At 36.1% G+C, this 26,537-nt stretch overlaps 1 protein-coding gene across 2 annotated transcripts; it reads left to right on the top strand.

Annotated features, from left to right (window-relative positions):
- The first annotated feature begins 442 nt into the window (after nt 1–442).
- On the top strand, nt 443–23,839 carry LOC129004797 (beta-1,3-galactosyltransferase 5-like). Of its 2 annotated transcripts, XM_054433439.1 has the most exons (3): nt 443–704; nt 16,793–16,839; nt 19,657–23,839. In XM_054433439.1, the coding sequence occupies exon 3, from the start codon at nt 19,674–19,676 to the stop codon at nt 20,760–20,762; it is 1,089 nt and encodes a 362-aa protein (XP_054289414.1). In that variant the 5' UTR covers nt 443–704; nt 16,793–16,839; nt 19,657–19,673; the 3' UTR covers nt 20,763–23,839. The 2 variants fall into 2 exon arrangements, with proteins under 2 accessions (XP_054289414.1, XP_054289413.1); XM_054433438.1 differs by lacking the exon at nt 16,793–16,839.
- Nucleotides 23,840–26,537: the final 2,698 nt, after the last annotated feature.

The following is a 26,537-nucleotide window of genomic DNA, read 5'->3' as shown; positions in this document are numbered from 1 at the left end:
TAACAATAATCACAATAATCACTTCTCCGATCAACTTAAGAGCCCTATGCACTTGAGAATCCGAATAAACTCTGCGTTTTCAATGTATTTTAAAAACTGACTTGACACTTCTAAAAAAAATAATTTGATAAACAGTATAATATAAAACATCTAGGCTGCATTTTTACGCATTTTTTATGTGAAATCCTTTTCACCTTTTTATCTATTCATTCTGAACCATACACGTTATTCTAACGTAACACTGGCATACATTCCTAGCTAGTAATGTACCGTAGGAAGTCGCGACAATGCATGCCAATCAAATATCTACGTGCATTGTTGCAGAATAATCATTACTTAGCATTTTATGTTGGCAGCCCTGTGAGGAGGGGAGGGTGCGAGAAAGACAGATGACGCGGGGGGAGGGGAGGAGCCAGTTCAGTTCCCTACTGTCTGCGCGGCGCGAGCTGCTGCCCCGAGCTCGCTCAAGCCGGTTTGTGTGCAACCTTAGCTCAAGCTCACTAAGGAATCACATCTGTTGTCAACGCATCAGTGTTTGTGGGATTACCTTAGGCTGTGTGATTGTGCCAAACTCGTAGTTTACGGATCTCTGCGAATGTTTGTGAGGGTGTTTTAACAGCAAGATGCAGCATCACTCTGGACCAATCGATCGTTGCCGGCATTGGTTCTCTCCTGTCCTGCCAATTCTGCCGCTGTAATTTCAGGTAAATATTCAAAATCGCAATCTTATATTACTATTTATTTAGGATACGAGTTTGTTTAAGTTTAGCTTTAGGAACGAGTTATTTGTGATGTGTAGGCGTAGGCAATAGGCATTTTCAGGAGTTTAAATTTTGAATGTAACGTACCTACATTCCACACTGACCTGACCTATTGAGGGATGGTAGGGGTGTTGTAGCATAACAAATAAGCCCACCTTTCTCAAGAGGCTATTTATTGTAGTACTGTAGTGTCTTTTCTTCCTACACTTGATTCAAAGATGAATGAAAATGCTCTTTAAAATGCCCGGAGTTTTGTTATTTTAAGCTTGATCAGTCGAGAAACATAAATTGTCTGTTCTAGTAAGTTTCTGTTGTCCGGATATTTAATTTAGTAAGTTAGGTATTTTTCTCAAATTGTGTTCTCGTCAGGCATAGCTTTAATTAATTTGTGATATAAATTATGTCGAGACAGGCAGAACACGTGTTCTGACATGGTGTGATCAAAAGTGATCTACAAAATTGCACCCGTTCACTAAATACTAAAAGATGATAGCCCATCGAAGTGTAGGTTATATACATCGATGAGATAGTCAATAGTAGAACCTCGAATAGAGTCAATTTACTTAGTTTCTTGTTTACGCATTTAAAACATGTCCGCCTTCGCCTAGCTAAGATGTTGACTTCAGGTCCGGTAACATAACTTTTTAGAATCTTAATGCGATGAATAATGAGAAAGAAATGTAAAGAGAGAAATTAAATAATGCACATTAAAGAAAATTGTGATTAGTGAAAACACCAGTTTAGGCATACGCTTGGATCAGTTTAAAATTTCAAGAATGCGACACTAAGGCAAACACCATTAGAAATTATTTAGGCTACATTAGATTGTTAGTATGATGCATGACATATTGACAGAAAATACTATGATTTTGACATTGATATGGTATTGGTATTTGCAATGATATGGTATTGGTATTTGCAAATTTCAAGTTGATGGTTGTTAACTCGAATCAGCTGTCAGCTGGGAACCGAATGACATGCTGATCAGTCAAGTTAACAGTCTGGACCTTGGTTAGATAACTATTATTTGTTGTTTTTGCCACTGCACAGAAATAAAATTCATTCATAGAATATCGTCGTAATAAGGTTTATCATATTACTTTAACTTTGTTTGATTAGGTATATAATTTCCATTGGTTGTAAATTGAGGAGGGTACAGCCCAACCCTGTCCTTGTTGGTCTATAACGACGACCTGCTATTACTTTAGATTGAATCATTCATTGCCCGTTTAGAGCCGTTTTGTATAGCCTACGTGCGCTGCATGTGTCGGATTTTGTAATGAATACCTATAGCTTTATCTACCAAAACGGTCTGCCAAACGGATGGTTATTCCAAAAAGTAAATACTACTTTAAAATGAAAATAGTCTAAGTGTCTAAGAAATGAAATGAAATGAAATGCTTGAAATGAAATGAAATGCTTGAAATGAAATTAAATGCTTTTTTTCCGTGAACATGACACATGTATGGAAAAAGTCAATTAAACTAATACTAGGTTAGAGTACTAAAGAAAATTCAAGAAAGAGCCAATTGATAATTTTAAATCGGTTTATGGTAAAGTCAAACATTTTTAGTACTAAAAATCTCCATCAGCTGATTTTCCATTTACTCCCCCTATAATAATGAGTGCTGGTTTGCGATGCGATCTCGTCCTCATCGGAAACAAGGCATCCGCTTCCGGTGAAAATTATTTTTACGCGGCGTCGGAAGCGGCGGGGCTCGTGAATATAGTTCGAAACACATGTTTCGTTTGGCATTTCCATGCTCAAAATCTGGACAAGGACGGGGTCATAATATTTTAGGCCAATTTCCAATTTGTGTAATGACCGTGGTATTTCAATACACCAGGCGGTTCCTCTCCGTCTTCCGTTGGAAAATAATTTTCAAACTTGAGTGATCTGATGTGGAGTTTTTATTGATTATTTTTAACTACAGATTTTTAACTTTAGGTAATGGTGTTACTATAGGCTACCGTACTACGTGCACACAATTGATATTTGGTTTTTTCAAGAATCACAATTCTGCGTTCTCCACAAGAACCTCCTGTTCTGTCTCAACTCCCTACTCATCGTAACAAATTAATTCTCCCGTTTTGCTTGTTTTTACCATCTATGTAGCACTGTTCTCGAATTCCTATACAAACCCGTGGACTACAGGACCCACAGGAATGTGTTGCTTTGTGAGATGGCAATAATATTACTTCTAGGACTGCTGTCTATAGTGGCTGGTTGAATGAAAGATTCGCGCCGCGTCACCCCCACTAGTGTGTGTGTGTGTGTTGTAGACGAGACGTGTCTGAAAGGTCGCTACAAGGGGGAGTACTGTATGAGCATTGAACAGGAGGGATGCGTGAGTCATCAAGGGTAGGGCGAGGGTGAATTGTTCTCAACCCCTCCAAGACAAAACTACTCCACGTGTCTGGATCTGTCTGGCTTTGACTTCAGTTGGCCATTTTTTGCTCCACAGTACTGCTTTATATTCGTGTTCTATGCAGTTGTGTTTGAGACTAAACTATTTCTTACTTTGATCACTTACCATCTCAGCTATAGTCTGATATTAAAAGAGGCGGTTTCTTTCGATCAATGTTCCGAGCTACATCATACAAAACCTATTGAAGTATTAAGTTGTAAGTAAACACGCTATACATATTACACGTCCTCACTCCGTTGATGTAGTAACACTTCGGCCCAGTAACATTTCGGCCAAACTCAAATTTCTTAGAAAACAGTATCACTTCGTCCCACTCGCTTATACAGATGATTAAATAAGCTAATGGAGTAACATTTCGGCCCGACGAAAAATTGACAAGGGTTAAGGAACGCAGTTCAGGTAGTAAGAGGTACATGACCTGTATACTTTGCAACCACCCTCTGGTGGAATGTCGCCCAACCGTCACCCCTTGCATCCTCTGACCTCACATGACGGAGAATCGGTGGAATCTTACCTAACCTAACCTAACCTGTCAAATATTTTGTTGGGACGTAGTGTTACTAGTGGGCAGGTAGAGAGTTGGACCGTAGGCCACATCTGAGGGTTTCGGGCCGAAATGTTACTGGGCCGAAGTGTTACTTGGGCCGAAGTGTTACGACACGACTCCGATGCCAAGCACGAGTGATTAGGCATGCGTAGATTTTATAAAGATCCTATCCTTCTCTGATAAAGTTTCCTTCTTCCCATACAAAATCGATATTATTTTTAGTAACAATCTTTCAACAAGATGTTTGTTCCTGGTCAATTAAATAAATTACTTAATTTAAATCCCTATGTTGTTTTCACTTCAGAAACTCAAAAATCTTAACAATTAATTCAATGGCTTTTATGAGGATTGTCTGTAATACATTAGTCATTAGTCTTTTCAAAATTAAGACTACCTATTGTATTCCTACATGTTGTAGCAGTAGCGGACGTTCGTCACTAGCCTGTCAAAGTACGATGTCCATTACCTTGACGACCGCGATGATAATACTATCTATAAGATAACCATGTTACAGCTTTTAACATTATAGGTAACGCCTCTCATAATGGTGTTTCAGGATTTCCAATCTGTAATTTCAATTTGGTATTCGCCACCTTCCAAAAGTGTGAAGCAGAAGAAATGCATGGATACTGAAAATATTTTTTATATCCTTGCATTCATCATCGTGTTTGGGAATGCAGAAAATCCAGACGACCTGTATATTACATTTTTTTTGGAACCTGTTGTAGTGGTAATGAGAATACGCTTCAGGATATTGTCAAGGTACTTCCTCATAATTTGTTCGTGCTAAGACCTTGAGGGTAGTGACATCATCAATATCGTGTGTTGCCTTCAGTAGTGCAGTTGGTCAAGCAATAAGGTTTGAGTTAATCTTATTACATTAAAATCAGTATTTTTTAAAATTAAAACCCCGATCAGTTTACATTAACCCCCTGAAACCGTGGCAATTAATAGATTGAAGCTCGTTTTATACATTGCAAACTTGATTTGGATCTTTCTACGTTTGGTGTTCACTCCGTTACCCAAAGGGGCTTTAATCCAAGTGGCCTGTTTTCTTTTGCCGGTATTGTAAAGCAACAGTGCTTTTAAATGCATAAAAAGCATAACCGCCTGCAACAATGAAAAGATCAGCTGGTGAGAAACAGCTGATCGACACGCCGGCCAATGTTCAACGCGCCGCTGCCACACAGGATACTCCCATTAAAATTGCTTATCCACTAACCAGTAACGATATGTTTAAAGTGTAGGAGGAATGCAATTTTCCCTTAAAAGTTTTTATATCTAGTATAGACGTTTAAACTTGGTGAATTAAATAAAAAAAACTAGTGAAAATTATTAACTTTTCATAAATTAAAAGTTAAGATTGCCTCTAGCTGACCTATGACATCTATAAGAAACTTTGTTTAGTCCATGCCATAACATGCACAATTATAACATCAATTACATCAGAGATATTTTATGACGCGTTATGCTTCCTGGTATGTTTTAATTCGTTCTGAGAGGAAACAAGGAAATTAAAAGGTTTGATCAGTTTTCCTTATCATCTAAACTCGAGTTAGAGTAGGCCTATAACCTTAGATTACGTACGAGTTGTCATTCACTGACAAAATGAACAGCTTTTTCCATTGATAACATGAAGTAGACACTCGTAAATTTAGCACATTCTTCTTTATCTCTTTAGTTGTTTTTAGTACCAACAAGAATTGTGTTACTCTCTAGGTGGTCTGTTCATAAACTTATTCTCTTATCCGTTTTATCTGGCCATGTTGTTTTTAGCTCATTTCCCATAGGGAACAAGCTATTACCGTAGGTCTCACGGTAAGACCTGGACTCGGGACCATGGTGGAAGTAAATATTTACTTCCACCATGCTCGGGACCGATTTATTTTTTTCTTTAGATGTCCCCAGAGGCAAAACACCATCCATTCAAATTCATATGTCCGTTAGTAGTAGTTTAATCCAATTTTGATTAAATTTGGTACAGTATAAGCGTGTAAACCAACGTTTATTCGAACGATTTCGCGAACTAGCATGATCGGACTGTGGGGACGGGGTTTTATGGGGTAAAAAAATTGTTTTTTGTACCTTGAAGTGTTAATTACATGTACGTTTATTGGTCAGGGAGAAAATTCATAAATTTTTAAATTTAAAATTTCCAAAATTGTTATGGGGGATAAGTAAACTGTTGTAGTTTGCTTGTAGGGCCTATATAGACAACTTAAAACTATTCAATATTTTACCGAAGAACACATATTACCCTCCCTCCACCCTGTATCACCAAACCTAGGTACAAACCTTAATGTTATTTGAATAGATTTAAAAGTGAAAATCAAATCAGACAAATAGAAATTCGCTTAGTCTTGTAGTTTGCTGTAGCGGGGATATTTTTATATCTTATCCTTTTCCTTCTGTAACGATAAAACAATCGTGGATGGACCGCTTCCTTCTTATCATTGGATATCCTATCGCCCCCTCTACAAACTGTACTGAGCCAAACTTGGGACTATCGCCAGGTCCATGAAGATGGTACATTTACAAGACCGAGTAAAATAATGAAACATGTAAAAAAGTCTATTCGTACGATTCTAAGCAAAGAGTGTAGCCTTATAACTACTTATTCTTTTTAATAGCACTATAAAATAAAGGCAGTTTGTTTTGAGTGATTGATATTTCAAGGGATTGTTTGAAAAATGCTGAGTTGTCGTTTCAAGCAACGATTTGGAACAATGTTTTGCCAGAGTTTTCCGTTTTACGATATATTTTCTAGATGAAAGGGTTAATCGTAAACATAGTGAACTACTATTCGTGAATCAGAAATAAGTATTACCTGTGTCGTTCAAAGTGTATTATGATTAACTGACATAGCCTACATTTTGCCATATACAGTAATATAGGTTTATAATATAGTCCAATATCCCACTACTAAATGACAGTTTGATCCACTTCAACCGTCAAAAAGCTACAGATTTGTGTCAATATCAAAGCTGCGACCTTCATTTAGGCGACTACTGTAATCACTCAGCCTAGTTATTTCGCTGATCAAACTTGAGATAATATATCACTTCAGTTAATGTTTGACAATGTTTAAGGTCTTCTTCAACCTCTTATTGCTGCTTCTTATGATTGCCAAATATTTTGCATAATTTGATTTTGCGAAAAACACTTTTCAAATTTTCTTGTGACATGCTTATGAAAAAATTCAGATATTCTGAACTATAACGATTTAAAATTCCATTCCAACCCAACACACCTTGGCTAAAGATATCTAAACTCCATTTACTTGTTGTCATGTGTTTCTAGGACCATTACGGCCGTCTGTCTGTCATTTAACTCCAGACAATGGACAATTTAGGATGTTTAAGGTAACGGTTTTTGCAATAACAGTGTTTTTGATCGTCTGCCGTCTTTTCGAAATGGCGCCAGTTGTTTTATCACCATATAGATATTACAGGATGTTTCTGTATTCGATCGTATTATATAATCGAGTAGAATTATCTTGCGTATTTTTTACCCTTACTCTCAGGAAAAATTTGCCTTGTTAGTTTGATGTTTTGTAGTTCTGAGCTCCGAATCACCTGTCCATGGCATTATAACTTTGCTAAAAAAACCATTAGTGACTGGTGATATTTGAACCAAGACATAAACTTTGCGCTCCCTAGGTCCCGGGTTTAATGAGCCGCTTAAATAGTTTTACCGTTTACAAATGTACGATGCTAATAATTGAAATCTTCAGACCTTAACTGTTTTTTTTTTTATTTCAAGTTCAATGTAGTTCGGTGTTTATTGTTTATATAGTCTTACTCATACAATAATATACGAGTCATAAATGTTGACGATTGATTTCTTACAAACTGAGTTTTTTTTTTTGTTACACTTTCCGTTACTACGAAAACATTTATTAGGCTGCATAAGCTTTGATAAAACTCCTACAAGTGTACAAGATAATTACGTTTACGGTTACGTTTTTATGTTTTTTCCATGCTATTTGACTTGGTTCATCATCTTTCCCCCAATGTGCCAGATAGATCAATAAGGTCGCCGGTCGCTATTATGCTAGTAATAATTTAAGGCTGCAATACTGATCCCAATACCCGAGCACAATGGGGCTTAACTACCTTCAGGGCGCTTCATCCCAGCCATATATACCTTGATCGTGTCTCCTATATCATCCGTTAAAATAACGTAGGTCTAAACATTAGGCACAAAAGGCAAATCTGAGGAACTCCATTCTCAAATTTAGTTAAAAGTTGTAGCATTGTGTTTCTATATCAATTTTTTGTCAAGGTGTATTTGGTTGATTTTAGTATGCCTATTACGTGTTAGCGCTATTATGCCAATTAAATTGCAAACAATCTGAAATTCATGATAACATCTGTTCCGGAGCTAAATGGTTCCACCTCATTCACACTATAGGAAGAATGGTTAAATTATAATACCTAATTTATAAATGACTCGAGCAGAAGATCATGTCTCGGCACATTTTGTTGACAAACTTAACAATAGCGTTCAAATTTATACATAATTATAATCGATAAGATACGTCCTAAAACAATTGTGAGTATTTAACTCATTATCCGCGACTTAAATTTTAGAGGTTTAAACTAACTTAGGATACTATGTGTTTTCCATATTCTATAGTAGACTATCTTATCAGTTGCAGGTCTCGAGTGTATCAGTAATACACATGTCTAGTCAGTGTGGTATAGGTCAAGGTCATTGGGCCGCTCACTTTGCATAATACCAAAGAGAAATTCTTTTCTCCGTTGCGTATTTACGTGCTAGAGAATTCACAATACTGTTCGCGGTGGACATGTCTATAGAGGTCACACGTGATGCCAGCAAGGTCACGACCGTCTGACTCAAGGTCGAAGAAGTCACGTACTTCAATGTGACTACTACGTTCGAAGTAACTTTGTAACGTTCTATTGTTACGATGTGTAACACTAATATGTATTTTAGAGCATTGGTAAATTAGGTACCCGTGTATTGTAAAAAGGAAAGTGTAGTTTTACACCACACATACAGAATCAGTCATTTTGTTCCATTTATATTTAAAACAATATAGCTCCGCGCAAAGATGTGTATATTAACTATAAACAAAGACTACCTGACATTATTCTGATAATGCAAAATAACATTGATCTGGTAATGAAGATTGGTTATAATAAACTGACACACCAGGGCTTGAAGATAAGTGAAGGAATAGTGTTGTGAATGTATTGATGGCTTTCCTGCTGACTAAGATCAGTTGGGCTATTAACAAAATATTTTATTAAAAGGCCAATGATCAAGGACAGTTGTGTCCAGTTATGAACCATCAAAAAGCTTTTTACTTTTCTCGGGATCAAATCAAGAAGCGAGTTATTTGGCGAGCATGTAACCAATCAGATATTCAGTATTATTACAATAGCCATATTAAACAAACAAATACATAAGTCATTTTACTACATGTTTTTCCTTTGGTGGTTGTAATCTTTCGCATCATTAGGGAAAACACTATATTTTTTTTCAAACAAGCTTTTAAAAATATTTTAGCTAGACCTGTCCTGTTTAATTCTCAGACTTCTTTCTTCAAGGTCTGGTAATATTGTCCGTAGTTACCTTCATGTTATTACACGTAGTGTCAGTAAATTATGATAACCAGGATTATTTAAAACTAAGAAATTCACTGATAAAATGTAATTTTGGAAAACAACTGCAGTATTACATAAATTTGTACCTGAAAAAAGGTTATACGTCTAATAACACAAGTAATAATATATTTACACTTATACTGTTGATTCACAGTTCAATAAATTTGTATTGTGAAGGATTATCAGTTCATAGGAGATCATGAAAATAAATATTTTGATTGACATCAATGTTTACAACCTTTTTAAAGGCAGTGTAGTTTGGGCTTAAGCGCTCTTCGAAATTGTTTATTACAATACATAGGACTGTCACTTCAATTTGATAATTATTATTGATTGTTAGAGTAGTCCTGTATTCCGTCCTGTTTCATCCATGCAGACTTCCGGATTGTCGAAACTCCAATGTACGGTTACGTATATTTCTGTGCATTCGAATGGAGTGTTTGGATTTAAATCTTTTCCATTTGCAAATTGACTAAGTCAGGAGTTAGAACTCTATAATTGGCAAAAGTTTGAACGCTTGTCTCAAGTCTGTAATTGGTTTACACTTGATGCTACGGCGTCAGTTAACTATCTCGTTCCACCCTTGTGTATACCCTTACACCTAACATTATGTAGGTACCAATAACAGTCACCTAGTACTGTATATCACTACTGTGTATAGTCCATTCCCACTGTGAAGTTATTTCAAATTACCCTCATGGTAAATTTTACTACTGTAATATTTTATTTATATTTTACACCCAACGGTTTCCTCCCTATAGCTTGGTCACAATGCCGTAGTTAAACGCTCATTTCCTTGCTAGACAGAGATATCCGTCGGTTTCACTTGCGTGCCAATGGCGTGTATTTAGGTTGGCATTTGGCGGCGAGAGCTCGTCCTTGTAGAAAGTGCAACCAAGAATGTCGGGATTCCCACGGAGTACAAAGTGAAACGCGTCGATTACACAGAGTAATAAGTGAATATTGTCCTCTTTGGCGGCGTCAGTGTGCATGTAACGCGCTGCTGAGCAAAGTGTGTTGTGTTTCAATGTCGTTGAGGAATTCCGAGGAGTTTGAATACACTTCCGAGGGATTCTAGTGCAATTTCTTTTTGCCATAAAAACTTAGATATAATGGCATGGCAATTTATGGACATCAGTCTATGGAAAGATAGCTGCCAGACTAATCCTGCACGGAAAATAGCTGGGCAAAAGAACCTGATTGATTTTTTGTTTGATATTATGTCAAAATGTTGAACCAACGAGAAAGGCGTAGTCAGTATGACATAACATACGTTTTATACTAAATTTTAAGTTGATTTGTGTATTTAAATAAATTGAAATTAAGAAGTCGCAAGGTAATTATAGCCCTAACACTAAAGGATAACACTTTAAAATACTGTATTAATAAATTAAAGTAAGAAGAAGGATATTAAATTGAATAACAAACACTGGATTACTGGAGACATTTAGAGCAACGTGACTTGGTGACTAGCAAATATCTGTATTGTCATAAGATTACCAACTAGGACTACTAGTCTACAGTAGTCTGTGCTATGACGAAACTAAGCTTATTTAAATCAAATTGTGTGAAGGGTCTGGGTGAGGTTAGAGTGAGTTGCAGCTCTGTCTTTAGCCACTCTTGTTTATTAAAATTAAAAATGATCCTTTATAAATTCCCACATGATTCGAAACAGTTGCTTTATGTATATAATTAGTCTTATATAGATTATGTGTTATCTAGAATCTAAAAAAAATGTTATCAAAATATGGGTTGGGTTGGAACTACGAGAACAAACCTTATGGTTGGAACGTTTCTTGCGAATAACAATAATACATTATCGTGATGCATATCTAAGAATGGTTATAACTCAGTGACTGCTCTTAATGACTTTTATGGTTAGCTTGTTTGATGTGTTTTACTCTAAACCCAAATTTTGTATTAAATATATATGGCAATTTCCTTTCAATTCTCTTGTCTATTCAGCTCATGGTTGTAACAACTACTCGACATGTTCAGTTTCGAACTCGCTAATCTACTGTAGATCGACTTGTACACATGGAGCCCAGAGGTCATTTGCGAACCGGGTGCAAGTGAGTCAGAACTACAACATCATGCAGCCACACAGTTCACTGATTACCCGAGTCCGGGTCAGGGCTTCATGTCATATCATTGATGAAACGTGGGTTGTTATCTCTATTCCCGGATGTGTATGATTTGTTTGCATTCTGTGACACGATTATGTGTCAATGAAGGTCCCTTGACATTCTGCAGTTTGAGATTTATCTTATCTTTCTGTTTGGTGTATTCCATGGATGGTTTTTTTTACTTTATCGAGTAAAATTTTAGCTTAAAACACCAGTTGTAAAAGTTAACAAAAGTACAGTTTCAACTTCTATAGCTTTACTTAGTCAATTTCAAACTATGATGAAACTACCAATAAATTTATAAGAAGGTTGTATTGATAGCCAAAGGTTGCATCCAATCGGTGAGCAGAAAAAAAAACATTTGTTGTCACGTTAAGGTATGGCTGTTTTTAATTGATTAGATTCAGATTTAAGTTAACATTTACTTTTCACCTAACCACGATTGTCTACTTGTAACAAGAATAAATAAAACTACGTGTTTAGCAAACATGTTTCCATATGAGCCAATAATTCACGTTCAACAATAACTTCTGATTAGTGTTCTCACTTTCAAGTAGATGTTTGCTCAGTTGATCATACTCATTGCAGACTGATGACGTCACTTCTTTGTGATTGAATACAGATGTTAGTTGTTATTCATGTGACTTAAATAGTGTCGAGCCTTTTTTACTGACTCTTGTTGATTTTATTCATCATTGTTTTTAAAAAAAGTGTCACACATCCATATATAAATTCCAAAGTACCGGTACCCATGAACTTTTGAGAAAACTAAAAGTCACACCCCCATGAACCATATACTTAAAATGTTCGCCGTGACAAGAAACCTTGCGCAAAACTATCCATTATTTCATAAATTGCCCTTTCGTAATTCCTTTTTAAAGGGAACTTTCCATATACCTCATGTAAAAACGTATTACCTTATCAAAATCAGGTGTGATTATTTGTTTGTATTACTGTGTTTTGTTCATTTCAGCTTAACTTTACTAATCAATAGTTTTATTAATACTTATGAAGTCAAACGGGGTGCGGCCCGTGGGTAACAGCTAGTTAATCTTATTGTTTTTGTTCTGGTCACATATTACGATAACACCTTGTACTTACAATTCACCACGTATCAAATTACATTTAAACTTTGGAGCAGTTACAACGACGTACTTTATGTATTATTTCAAGCTGAATATGAATGCTTAGTGAAATTAAAGATATAAAATGAACATCGTTCCAAAGTCAAATGCATTATAAATAAACACAAAGGAATGTGTCCCACCATTTAATTTCTTATGAACAATATGCGTGACTAATTGTTTACAGTTGTGGCTTCTTGTCAATTGTATAGTTCATCTAACATGATAATGCTCACGTTAAAACCATCACAAAACATTAATCAGACAAAACGCTTCCATTCACACAAATCGTTTCTTCAATTCCCATCGTATTGTAATGTGCAAAGTAGATTTCCGCCCGGACAGTCATTACAAAACATAACGAGTTTCGCGCAATTATGTCCCAGTTTGGCGCCAATTTCACCGCCTGGACAGTTTAACAGCTGATCGCTTGTGACCGTTTATTGACTTGGCCATAGAGTTCTACCTCATTATTTAACCATCGACCATTCTTCTATTGGCCTAATCGATGCTAGACCACTTTAATTGATTGCCTCTTATTTCTGTCTCGGTATTTGCCCACAATTCTCCCGTCTGCTGTATCGTAAGTTGTCTGGATGTTTCCCTTGCAGAGGTATGCTTTTCGTGTATAATCTTTGGCTGTGATAGTGCTAGATATTCTTAATGTTTAAGTTGATACCAGATTTAGAATAGATTGTTTATCAGGTTGTTAAATATGTTTCCCTCTTACAACTATAAATTTACCTTCGATAACAATGCCTCGTGTAAATTTTAGGCTTTAAACTGTTTGTGTATATGATATAATTTGACAAATGGAGAATAATATAAATACCATTGCAATGCTAAAATTGTCCCATTTTAGAATAAAATAATGATAGATTTAATCGTATTATTATATTGTCGTGATGATTGTGCCTACGATAGTGTGTTCTGCTGGCAATCACGGATTTCTCGCGGATTGCACAAAGTCTTTAAAAAATACAAACTGAAAGATCAACTTGTTACTGTATAAACAAAAGCATCATATAAGTAAGCTAAACTCTCGCAGTATATAAAACTTAAAAGAACTTTTCTAGCAGTCCAGTCTTTAAATTCTCTTTTTCAGTAAGCCCCAACTTTCCCCATTTCTCTAAAGGTACGTCCACACCGAACGCGCAGAGCTGCGCCGCGCTGCGCAAAACATGTGCGCGCCGAGCGGCGCACTTGGTGTGGACGGCGAACCGCGCAGCTACGCGCACTCGAGAACATCCGCGAACACGATCCGACTGATGGCGGTATTTTGACGAACATCTTTGAAGTTTGTTCGCCTTTGCGCGCTCAGTGTGGACGGGCATTTGGTCAGTTGTTGCTGCGCGTCGTTTCGGCTCGAACTGTCACTACCTGTGTATGATCAAAATGGCTTTTGAATGGAGTCGTGAGTGCATCGAGACTCTGGTGAATGCATATCGAGTTCGAACGGAGTTATGGGACCCAAAAGACAATAACTACCATATTAAAAATGTTGATTCTTGCAGACATAATGGGATTTGCCTATAGCCCAGGATGACATAATTCATAGGCGGCCATTTTTTGTGAAATAGTAAATAACAACTAAATATCTTATATGTTTACACATGGAGGAAATAGCCGCAATACTGACATGACATCGTTGAAATAGCCCGCGTGTAGCCCGCGCAACACGGATCACAGCCGCGCAACTATGAACATGGCGCTCTGTTCCGCCCAGTTTAGCGCAGTTTCGCGCAGCGCAATATGCTTTGCACAGCGCGGCGCAGCGCGGCGCAGCTCTGCGCGTTCGGTGTGGACGTACCTTTAGGTTTCTGAAAATCGTGAATTGTGAAAAAAAACATTCAAAATTGTTCTTAATTCTTGATCTGGTATAACACTTACTTAACATTAGGATTTCAAATCATACACTATACAGAGGAGATAAAACTGCTGATATAACGGGTTTATAACATGTTAAACTGACTTGATACATAATCTTATCGACACATCTCCTAACGGCATTTAACGACATGGGCGTTAAGACATTATCATTTCCACTTGAAGATTATTGTCCTATGTTCTGGAAACTGAATATTCGTCCAAGAATCTTTTGAATCAATCAATAAATTTTCTTTACTGGAATTTCGTTAATAAAGACAATAGTGTAATATACATTGATTGTAATTTGAATTTTCAAAAATCTTGTTTTGTGTGTAATAATCAAAATGAATCTCAGAATAATTTTGCTATTTTATCAACATATTAAAACATTTAGCTGCCAAAAACGTGGATTTGACAGTTTGCCATGACAAACATAATCTCAGTCGAGGACAGCTCATGTTAAAGGACTAAACGTTTTCGCAACTCAACACCAGAGCTGTGGTGTGGAATCTTAATAATGTGGAGAGAGAGGTCTGGTACTGTATCCACAAAAACCTCCGCAACCCCTCCCCCCACCCTAAGTGGACCACGCAAGGGCCTTCTCCAAGAAAACTTAATTCTGGCCTCTGTCCCTTATTCTTTCTACGTTGACTGCAGTATTTATTCTTGTCAAAAAACTAACAAAACACAAATTATCCCTCATTTGAGTTATTTTAATTATACAGGGTGAGTTTTAATTGTCCCCCCCCCCACAACTTTTTTCTACATTTTTTCAAATATCAATCCCAGACCCCTTCCAAACATTGTTGAGTAGTAAGTACTTCATTTTGACAAGGTGGTCATTTCCGGCCGCCATCTTGGATCCGCCATATTGGATACAAAATTTTTTTTTTAAATGTAAAGGTGGGGTTGTGACCCATTATTTCGAACTAGATTTTTACCCTGATTACAATGCCGCAAACTGTTTTAAAAAATCTTGATTCATTCTAAAGTTATGAGGGCTTTTTAAAACTTTATTTTTAGCCCATTTTAACATTGTGCATTTACAAACTAAGACCATAATCTCAAAATAGTGCTAGATAAAGATAAGTATCCACTACCAGTAATTGTCGACCTATTTTCACTTGGTTATGACTGATGTATTTTTTCGGCCGCCATCTTGGATCCGCCATTTTGAAATGTGATAAATTATTTTAAATATGAAGGGGGTGTTGTGACCCATCATATCGAACTACTTTTTTAAGCTTAACTCAATGCCGCGATCCGTTTTTTGTTATCAAGTTTTATTTATGAAATATTGCAATTTTTTAGTAAAAAATGTCAAAATTTAAAAATCAAAAAATGGAAATGAAAAACGGATTATGGAATTAAGTTCAGCTTAAAAAAGTAGTTCGAAATGATGGGTCACAACACCCCCTTCATATTTAAAATAATTTATCACATTTCAAAATGGCGGATCCAAGATGGCGGCCGAAAAATATACATCAGTCATAACCAAGTGAAAATAGGTCGACAATTACTGGTAGTGGATACTTATCTTTATCTAGCACTATTTTGAGATTATGGTCTTAGTTTGTAAATGCACAATGTTAAAATGGGCTAAAAATAAAGTTTTAAAAACCCTCATAACTTTAGAATGAATCAAGATTTTTAAAAACAGTTTGCGGCATTGTAATCAGGGTAAAAATTTAGTTCGAAATAATGGGTCACAACCCCACCTTTACATTTGAAAAAAAAATTTTGCATCAATATGGCGGATCCAAGATGGCGGCCGGAAATGACCACCTTGTCAAAATGAAGTACTTACTACCCAACAATGTTTGGAAGTGGTCTGGGATTGATATTTGAAAAAATGTAGAAAAAAGTTGGGGGGGGGACAATTAAAACTCACCCTGTATAATACATTAGTGTATCTCATTGATTTAGCCATATTGACAAAACACAATGCATTAGCCAATTTTACATGGTGTTTTACATGGTATGTTATTATAAAAATTAAATTAAAATGGATTTAGACCCGAATGCGAGAAATGATACCGTTGCAGAATAGGATCAGGACAATACTCGATATCCAAATCAGATAGATTTCAAAATCCATCACGAAATAAGATCACACTCCTTCATAGAAAAATAATTGATTTTTATATAACACATTTTCGTGCGGGAGTAACCTTTGTTAATCGTCGCTCTGACGATTGAAGTGTTATGAAATAAGAATATCTTGTTTATATTATATAAAATAGTGTCTGTTTGCTTTATATTGCTAAAAATTTTCCTATGGTAATAGAATTTCTCTATTTCAGTTATGCAAAATTACTGTGTCGATATCTACGAAGAAAACACTTTTTAGGTGAGTTTTTAAAATACAAATAAACAATGCCAAGTCCGTTATCTAAAACTACCAACCCCCAAAAATTAATTCCAATATCTTGTTGTATTCTCATATTTAAAAACTTAAAAGAAAATGAATGACATTTAAATTAAAAAAGAATTGTCTTATGTTAGAAACGCGTTGAGATTTTGTATTGAGGAGAACGCAAGGAATTCGTAATTTAACGTTCCAATAGAATGCATGTATCAATGTTTCGACAACTTTGGTTGGGAATGTAAACCAAACTTGAATATGTGTGGCCCAAGTACAGGGTGAGGCAGTGAAACGTTACGATTTTGAAAAATCACCAATAATTTATTTAGAAACAAGGTTATTTGTTTCAATATAAATCCCTAGTCATAAGTGCAAATTAACGTTTCACCTTATAAATAATAATTTGTTTAAATAGTCTAATCAGTAAAATGGTGTCCTTGGTTTTTTACACTTTTTTTTTAATTTGGAGACGAAATCTACTCACGACGTGTCGTAGCATTTGCAATCGTTTTGTAGCGCTTAGTCCTGCTAGCAGTGGCCTCAAAGCTATTTAATCCAAGTGTGGTTCTTTGTATTTTCCTAAGAAAATGAAAATACAGGAATCACCATTGTATTATTAATAGACAATGAATTCGTAGAACTAAATTGATTTTGTGACTAGGATACAAGCTTTTTGACTATTTAATCAATGGGACAAGTAAAGTTATTAATTAACAGCTATGAGGGAACTTGTAACATTACTGTGTGATGATACCACAATTGATCGCGTCCTCAAGTGTAAAGTATTTAAACCTGTGAATTATTTGTATTCCTACTTTCATCACAGGTCTTGTTCTAAGTTACCTATTTTAACCTACTACTATGCTGTTGATATTTCATTCCTCAAATACAAATTTGTTCGACGGGTTATAAATGAGGTATCGACCAAACTGTCATTACCGTAGTCTTGGGGTGACGCTAGAAATTCTATACGTTCCTCAACAGACATGTCATTCAATCCATTTGAGTGGGTTTGCATTTTTTATTTAAATACTCTCCTCAAATTTCCAGACTAAATCTTATCAAAGAAGGTTAAGCCTATATAGTATAATCGATCTGTTTGGGATTCATAGCTATCAGTTTTACTCCTTTGATAAGAAGTGATGAAATATCTCAAGTGTCAAGTACTTAGCCTCCAATAGTACGATATCATTGATTAGAGGTTAATTTAAATTGATTTGATAAGCTGGGTAATCCGTTTTACCTTGGAATTACCACAGTTAATTGTTTTCGAAACTGAAGAGTTTTTAGTTCTATAGATAACATTTGCTTCTAAAATTGTTGACTTAGATAAGGTATTGTATTCTTTTAACGCGTTAAGTGTAATTTGGGTTTTTTGTGGTCCTCCAAACAGTGTATTTGTAGTATGAATTCTATTAAACGCAAATAAAGTTCATATTTTAATATTCTGAGCAACATAGTGCTTATAGTACTCACCTTATGCTCAGAATACCTATACATTCGATTTTATATAATATACAGTAGTAATAAAAGTTGACCTTAAAATTCCTTTTTTTTAGAAACCCACTTTAATTACCGTTATAGTGTTAGGCTTGTAAAGTCCATTTGACTACTGTATCAGGATGTCTGTGTTTTAATTAAAACCCAATAAAACGGTGTTTCGCCCTAGCTTTTATTTATTTTATTTTTTAGTCAGGTGCTAATTATGTAATATTTTTACAAATATAACCTATTCTTAAAAACTTTAACGTTGGGATATATTTACTTAAAATGTTTACTTTGGTTCATTTTATTTTCCGTAATTTCTACTTTCCCGATTATCCGACCTTACCGTGGCCGGTCGGATAACCGAGTCTGCTGTATTGAGCAGGGCCGTGTGTGGGTAAGATGGATAGCGATACTGTTGAATGTGTCTGACTCTTTAGACTAACACGAAAACATGCCGTGCACCTATCATATATCACTCTAACTGATGAATATGCAGACCCCGTACTTGGCTGGGTTTCATTGGAGTAATGCTCGGGTATACTCAGGATAAAGCTACTTATCAAAACTCAAACTTTTAATTGGGTTTTGACAAATTGTGATCCATCTGTATTAAGATATTTGATATCTGTCATTAAATTATAGGCTTATAATTGAGTAATTTGTCAAACTGAATATTAAAATTGTTTAATAAACACCATTTTAAAGATACTGTACTCATAATGTGTTATAGGAAAAACAATCTTTTAGTTTTTAGTGTCATTACTATTTATGAACACTTATACTATTATAACTATGAAATATATTTTTCCTAGTAGCACGTGTGAGGGAAAAAAATTAAATTTGTCTTCAGGACTTAAGTGTGATGAGTTCCGCACCCAAAACCCGGCATATTCATTCAGAGAATAATTTCCTGAAGGACATGGTTCAACAGAAAAATGTTTTTTTTTCTTGGAAGCTAAAGGAAAAGATCATATATCAGTGGGGCGCGATTTTTGAACCAAGATTTTATTCCCGCGATCACCAGAAGCTTCTTCAAAGATTCGTTGAAAAACTCGATTTTGCCACGATCGCAGGAGATAAAGATGAAGGAACCGTAAAAAAATCTTAATTTCTCTAAAACCACAGGAAATATCCATTATTTGTCGAGACCGTGGGAGATAAAGATTATGTCACTGCAAACTAGGAAGATGTCTCCGCAATCGCCCAAGATGTTCACTATTTCGCCGTGAACACTATAGTATAATAATACACATATTTGTTTAATCAATACTTTCCACATCTGTTGTTACTCTTTACAGTGTTGTTATGTTGCAGGGAGATGCGGTAACAGCATGATGTTGCTGGAGCGGCGGACCTACCCTCTGTTGGCCGTGGTGCTGACGGCGACCTTCGTCTGTGTGTCTGTCTGGCGGATGTCCGGCGGTTGTCCAGGGCCTCCATACTGTGTGCTGGAGTCTCCGGTATCAGCCAACTACCTGCTGCTGGACCCTAGCAACGTCAGCAGAGTCACAGAGCCCTACGATCTCTCCCTGCTAGGCTCTCATGATCGTCACTTCCTCATTGACTTGCACAACTTCACATTCCACATGAATGACCCCGTCTGCAACTCCTCCTCCCCACCGCTGTTCGTCGTGATCATCCACTCCGCGCCCTCCAACTGGGAGAACCGAAGATCCATCCGGAGCACGTGGGGTCAATCCGCACACCTAGTTTTTCTCGTTGGAGAGACAGATTCCGTTGACACACAAACCGCTCTAGAGCGCGAAAACGACGAACACCACGATTTAGTTCAGGGTAGTTTTAAAGACTCTTATAGAAATCTTACGTACAAACACGTGTTGGGACTGAAGTGGGCGACGTACCATTGTCCGGACGCCAAGTACGTGCTGAAGACTGACGACGACGTGTTCGTCAACACGCCGTTCCTAGAGGAGTTCCTTACCCGAGAGTTGTCTGCTCTAGGCGCTCGTAGACTGGTGCTGTGCGAGGTCCTCTCCGGGTCCATCGTCAAGAGATCCTACAGGTCCAAGTGGCGGGTGAGCCACCGGGAGTACAAGAACCGTTGGTATCCTGACTATTGCACGGGATGGGCCATCCTCTACTCGCCGGACGCCGTCTTCAGGCTGTACCGGGAGGCTCAGCGCAGTGAGTACTTCTGGATAGACGATGTCCACGTGACAGGCACCTTGATGAGTCGCGCCAATCTGACCCACACCGACGTAGGATCCCTAGGCGCTTCTGAGCCTCGCGTCCTCAGCATGATGAGGAAGAACCAACTGGACGACTTCCTGTTCAGCTTGCTCTCGCCAATCTACTATCCCGGACTCTGGGAGATGGTCAACACCCTCCCCAGGACCTCTCACCCCCACCAAACTGATTCCTCCCCTCAGACATGGACTGGCTATGGAGTCAATAGGTAGTGCTCACCATCGCAGAGTTCTTCTAGTCCCATTGATATTCATTTATGTTTCCTGTCTAGTGAATTTTACTTAGTTGTAGTTATATTAAGTTGTTTAAGTCTGCTGTGCATTTATACATCTTGTATATATTAATATAGGGAAAATGTGAACTTAAGACTGTTTGTCAGTATTCGGCATGACGTATAAATATATGCCCTTCGCCTAAATGATCGCCATCAATTAACGGTTGTTATCACTTATTCAGCTTAAAATATGTAACATTTCTCTCTACCCAAGATCGACTTGTAATCTTAAAAAAATGTGCCCATGGAAAAATCTAGCTTCATTTAATCATTTTAATATTACTTGTATATATTGTGTAAGCTTTAAAAATCATTACTTGTATTTTATCGGTAATTTAAATGTCTAAAAACGGAGTAATATTCTTACAATAATAATATATGCCAACTTTTGCGATAATAAAATTGAACTTATTTTTACCGTCACTATTTACTATTTGGTCTAGCTTTAGTCCATTGTAACCTTTCAAACCCCAAATATTAATCTTCTGTCGCGATTTGACAAATTAAAAGAGACGCTAGGTATGATTGTATAGTTTCTGTTCACACTGTGCTAATATAATTAATTAATTAATTATATTAAGATTATATTATGAATTATATTATTAATTATATTAGTTAATCAATTAATTTGTGATTAATTTGATAATCAAATTAAGTAGTTAAAATGAAATGCCATAACCTATGTCAAATGGTGTCTATGTTTATGTTATGATTTCGGGGTATTTTATTTAATTTGTGTATCTCTTGTAAGCTAGATAATTGTCCCAAAGCATAGGAAATTTGTTCAATATGTGTTCTTGATTTCCAATAAGATAGATGTTCAAGGGACCAAGAATGGCATTTATGTTTTATCGATTTTGTTTTTTATGTTTTATGGAGTTAGTTGAATAAGTGTGTGCCAAAGGTTAAATTCCGTTAGCGTAGTTTATTTATAATTGATTGTAAGTAGTATATTATAGTGCAATGTTATTCCATGAATTTGGTTTATGACTTGGTGGTTATTTAAGCTCAAAATATATGTACTGTAATACATACAAAGGTATAAACAATTTAAAGAATCTTGTTAGAAAAAATTAATTTAGTATTTTGGAATGCATGGACTTAACATTGTTAAATAAGTCCAATGCTTATTGTTATAAAAAGGCACAACCAAGGCTGCAACTATGGGTTTTTTACAATTATTCAAAGCATCATTTTATGCCTAACCATGAATTTCAACCTACACGTAGGCTACTATTCAATTCATTAGTTTTCTTAGCATCATATGGTTATTCACGTTGTATCATTCGTCCAATAAATATTATTTCTATAATTATCGAAATATAGTTATTTATGTATAATAATGTTATAAGATAATATATAGAGGAAATATATTTTAAAATTGAAGTAAATATAGTAGGTCAGTTGAGCGGTTATTTTACTCATGTAGCTCTAAATAATTCTGAAAATTGTTAATATGTATATTAGGTAGGCCTAGCATATAATTTTTTATGAAAACATATGTGTCTGTTGTAGTGGAAATTTATTGCAATTTAGAAAGCATTGTAAATACACAATCTAGTTTTGAAATTAAATGTGTATGAAGTTAAATAAATTATATTATAGAAAATGTACTGTTACATTCAGTTTAGGGGCCCACATGTAAGCATAGTAAACTTGAAGGATCCCTAATGTTGTGTAAATGTTTTCAGTAATATTCTTTCCTCTACATTCAGACTTGATTTAGTTTACAAACTCAGATAGACTTATTCGATTTAAGTCTAATTTTTGCTCTTTCCAGTCATCCATCATCCCGACTTTCTTCCTTACAAACAATGAATTTCACTAAGTATTCCTGTTACAAAACGTCTGTGTCTGGCGACAAAACTACACTGTTATGTTTCAATGCAATGTTTTGTAATCACAATCAGCTGTAAGCATCGCTTATACCCTTGTGTTAATGTTAATGTTGGTATCCCTGACGTTCTGCTGTTTGATGTATCCAGCAGTTGTGCCAACAATATGTTGTAAATCCTAGAGGTGAAATGAGGAAAATATTGTACGTTTTACTTGTAAAAGCTAAGTGTTTAATAAGTATGTTAATCGAAAATAATTACTTATCAGCAAAAAACAACCGTGTTGTCGTTGTATATTTACTAGACTGACTTTACTACTTTATTGACTTAGGTTTCTCAACTATAAGTTATCTATATGTATGCTACTGTATTACATTTTACAATCAGGATAAAACTGACAAACACTAATTTTTCATTTCACCAGATAACACTGCCTTTTTTACAAGATGGAAAAGTAAAATCTTTGTTTACAGTAGGCATACTTCGGAGTTATTGTGTATTCACTGTCGAACTATATTTACTGTATAGATCCAATCCGTTAAGCACCTCAAGTTTTTACAATCAACGCTATCTTTGTTCATGTTTCAAGTTGGCAACCTTGATGTTTATGAGTCGTGCCAACCTGATGTACCACAGCTGATTGTGTATGAGATGCTTGACCCCTAGGTTAAGTCGCTGTTTCGTCTATTGTTGTTGTGTCTTACTGCTCAATTAATGTTAAGCTGGGATCACATTGAGAGCCATATCTGTGAGGGAAGTGCATCAGGCCCGCTTGTGCCTTGCTGTCTCTTCACTTGCATTATATTTTTCGATTGATTTGAATAAGAAGTCTCGTGCGACCTGTAGCGTAGCCTTTCAGTCAGACGTAGCATAGGAAAAGGCTAGTGAGCTAACCGTACTTATACGTTTACGAACCTACGTAGGTTTAGTGGATTCGAGTACATTCGCGTTGATTTGTAGCTGTAGTATTTATTTATTTATGTGCCAACCGTATGTATAAGGCTATGTCGAGGTGAACTAAGGAGGGTTAAAATAGTTTTGTTTGTATTCAATCTCGTTGTATTCGATATTTGCAAACCTTGTGTAGATTCTGAGTAAGTTTACGGACAGTTGCTAATATACAGGTTTAAATTTGTTTATCTATGTAATACCACAACGTAATAAATATTCTTCTTCAATATTTTGTGTTGCATTTTCTCGCCAGTTTCTTACACCTTTTTTACACTCAATAAAAATGCATCGTATGTAAAATGTATAAAAGAGCTTGCACTCAAATTTTATGAAACCATTTATTTGAATGTACCAGCCTTGAAGGTTAATCAGCGAAATCGCTCAGTGCCCTTATGACTTAGCCAATACAACAACAACACGTAAGTTAGTGATTTCTCCAGCCCTGCCAATCATAAAAGTCTTAAAAATATAAATAATATAAAATTGAGATTATAATTTGTATGCTCTGGCGAGTGAATTTAAGTTGTTGTACATCCAGATTTTCATATGAAATGAATGGATTTTTTATATAAATTGCATTAAAAACCTAATCCAGAAATTCTATAAAAACTTAAACTACATCATTTGCAATCATGAATGCTGACTTGTTGGGTCCCTCATAATACATATAATTTAAACAATTTTGTTTTATTAAGTTGCTCAATGAGTACATCCTGGAGGTAATCCATAAAATCAATCAGGTATAAGAGTAAAATGTACTTTAAAGCTGTTGGGAATTCAAATAAGTTCTACTATTCCATTTTTTTATTGCTATCCAGTAAATGCATCTTTGTTGAAAGTGACTAATCAGAAAAGTTCCTCCTGTGAGCCGAAACAGCTTCCTGATAATCGATCCATCAAGAGAATGCCTACATGAAATGTATGAGGCTGCACAAGCACAATAACCTACACCAGCAGTGAACGCTGCCAATTGCCTTCACACTGAGGTTGGTAGAATACCAGATGATCTACAATGTACCATGTGTGTATTTGAATGGAATATCAGACTATGAATTACTAAGTCAATGATTATCCTACTATGGCTCTTGATAGTTTTCACTGTATGAGGAAAGGTGATCCTAAATGGCTTGGAGTTCTTACTGTTTTTTTGTAGATCATGTCAAGATAAATTAACTCAAGAATGTTGCATTGAAGGTTAATTTTACAATTTGAATTACCTCTATTCGTTGGCTAACTAAGAAGATATACTATATAAAAAACTAGTTAAACACCAAATGGATAGTAGAGTGCCTTGCTTATATGCTTAGTGATTTCGTATCTGATTTTTTTTCAAAAGAAGATTACAGATTCTTCAAAGTTCGAACTATTAATCTTTGGTATTTTATACAATTCTAAAAAAGATTTGCACTATCCCTAAGAGCTACTTTACTACGAACACATTCGCACTTCATCTTGCTATTCTAAATGTTATCTCGCTCTGTACAATGGTGTGACTTTATTAACTGTTCAGTATGCATATCATTGTAAATGTACGGTATAACTAAACGATGAATAACGCAATGAAACAATGGTGCTGAATTAAATAGTACACCAAAATAATTCTTACGATTATTACGTCCTTCTTGACGTTATAGCTATCAAACTAAATTACCACAACTAGTTCATCAAGACCTGATTATATGTTTAAAATTCTAAAAAAATATAGCTTTTATGGGACTGTATCGTGAGTAATGAAATTGCATATTCTCATATCTATATTTTTGCACAAGCTCCTCTCCTTTGCCTGTTCAACGCTGTGTTCAACGCCTTGAAAAAAATCCTGATGTTATTACTTCTGATAAAAACGTGAGACTAGTTATTTTTATTTTTTTAAGGTAAATAGTGTGCAAGATTTGCAATGCATTAGGGCATTCGATTACTATTAGTTTTGTAGGTCAGTGTGCAAATTGATTTGTGGCATTTACCCAAGTGAACTATCCGAATTGTTAACCCAAATCCTCTTTTATGGATTTCTGATTCAAAATTGATTTTCCTTGCCTAAAATCAACTAAAAGAGGGTTGCTTAGGTAGAAATCGTGTGTTTACATGAATAGCGTAAATTAACAGTAAAACAACTAGCATAGTTGTAGTATTCCCGTTTCAATTTTGTCTCCTGGTGGTTTGGTACCACCTCTACGTAGCTATAACTATAGATCTAGCAATCAATAAAAATAGGAGATGCCTCTTGTGTGAGGAGAACAGTAACAGTTGGAGACCCACCTCCATGAAACAACCCCTCTCAACATACATTTCTCCCGCTTGAGAAATGTTCTGGTTATATGTATAAACAGCTCTAGCTTCATCACCGTAGAGCAACTCCAGCCTCCAGCCTCACTGGAATTCTTGGAATGTCCACCTCGCGGTTTTTCTGCCTCGCGCGCGTCATCAGGTAAATTCTGTGAAGGTTGACTGTTACGAGCGCTACTCACTAGTCGCCTGTCTTTGTTCTCGTCAGCACGAGATGGCACTGGTGACGAAGCGTATCAGATCGATCTTGCTGATAGCTAGTTCTGCAATGGGTGTCTGTTATTCATGTCTATGATGTATATTGCTCTGGCTTGAGGTTGATGTACGTTGGTCGTCAGCGCTATTGACGTAGCGTAGCATTTCATCTGATTCATACTCACTGATTGTCAGTTCTGCAAAGGCTGACAGTTGTATAGGCCCGAGTCACCTGGCTTGTGGCTGAAGTACGTTTCTCGTCAGCGCTAGTGACGTAGCGTAGCATTTCATCTGTTTCATGCTCACCGATTGTCAGTTCTGCAAAGGCTGACCGTTGTATAGGCCCGAGTCACCTGACTTGAGGTTGAAGTACGTTTCTCGTCAGCACTAGTAACGTAGCGTAGCATTTCATCTGTTTCATGCTCACCGATTGTCAGTTCTGCAAA

This window comes from Macrosteles quadrilineatus, unplaced genomic scaffold (genome assembly GCF_028750875.1).
Source record: "Macrosteles quadrilineatus isolate MER2022 unplaced genomic scaffold, UCM_ALF_1.0 Scaffold_11__1_contigs__length_5352618, whole genome shotgun sequence".
NCBI lineage: Eukaryota > Metazoa > Arthropoda > Insecta > Hemiptera > Cicadellidae > Macrosteles > Macrosteles quadrilineatus.
The sequence above is the reverse complement of the archived record's forward strand: the minus strand, read 5'-3'. Positions and strand labels throughout refer to the sequence as shown.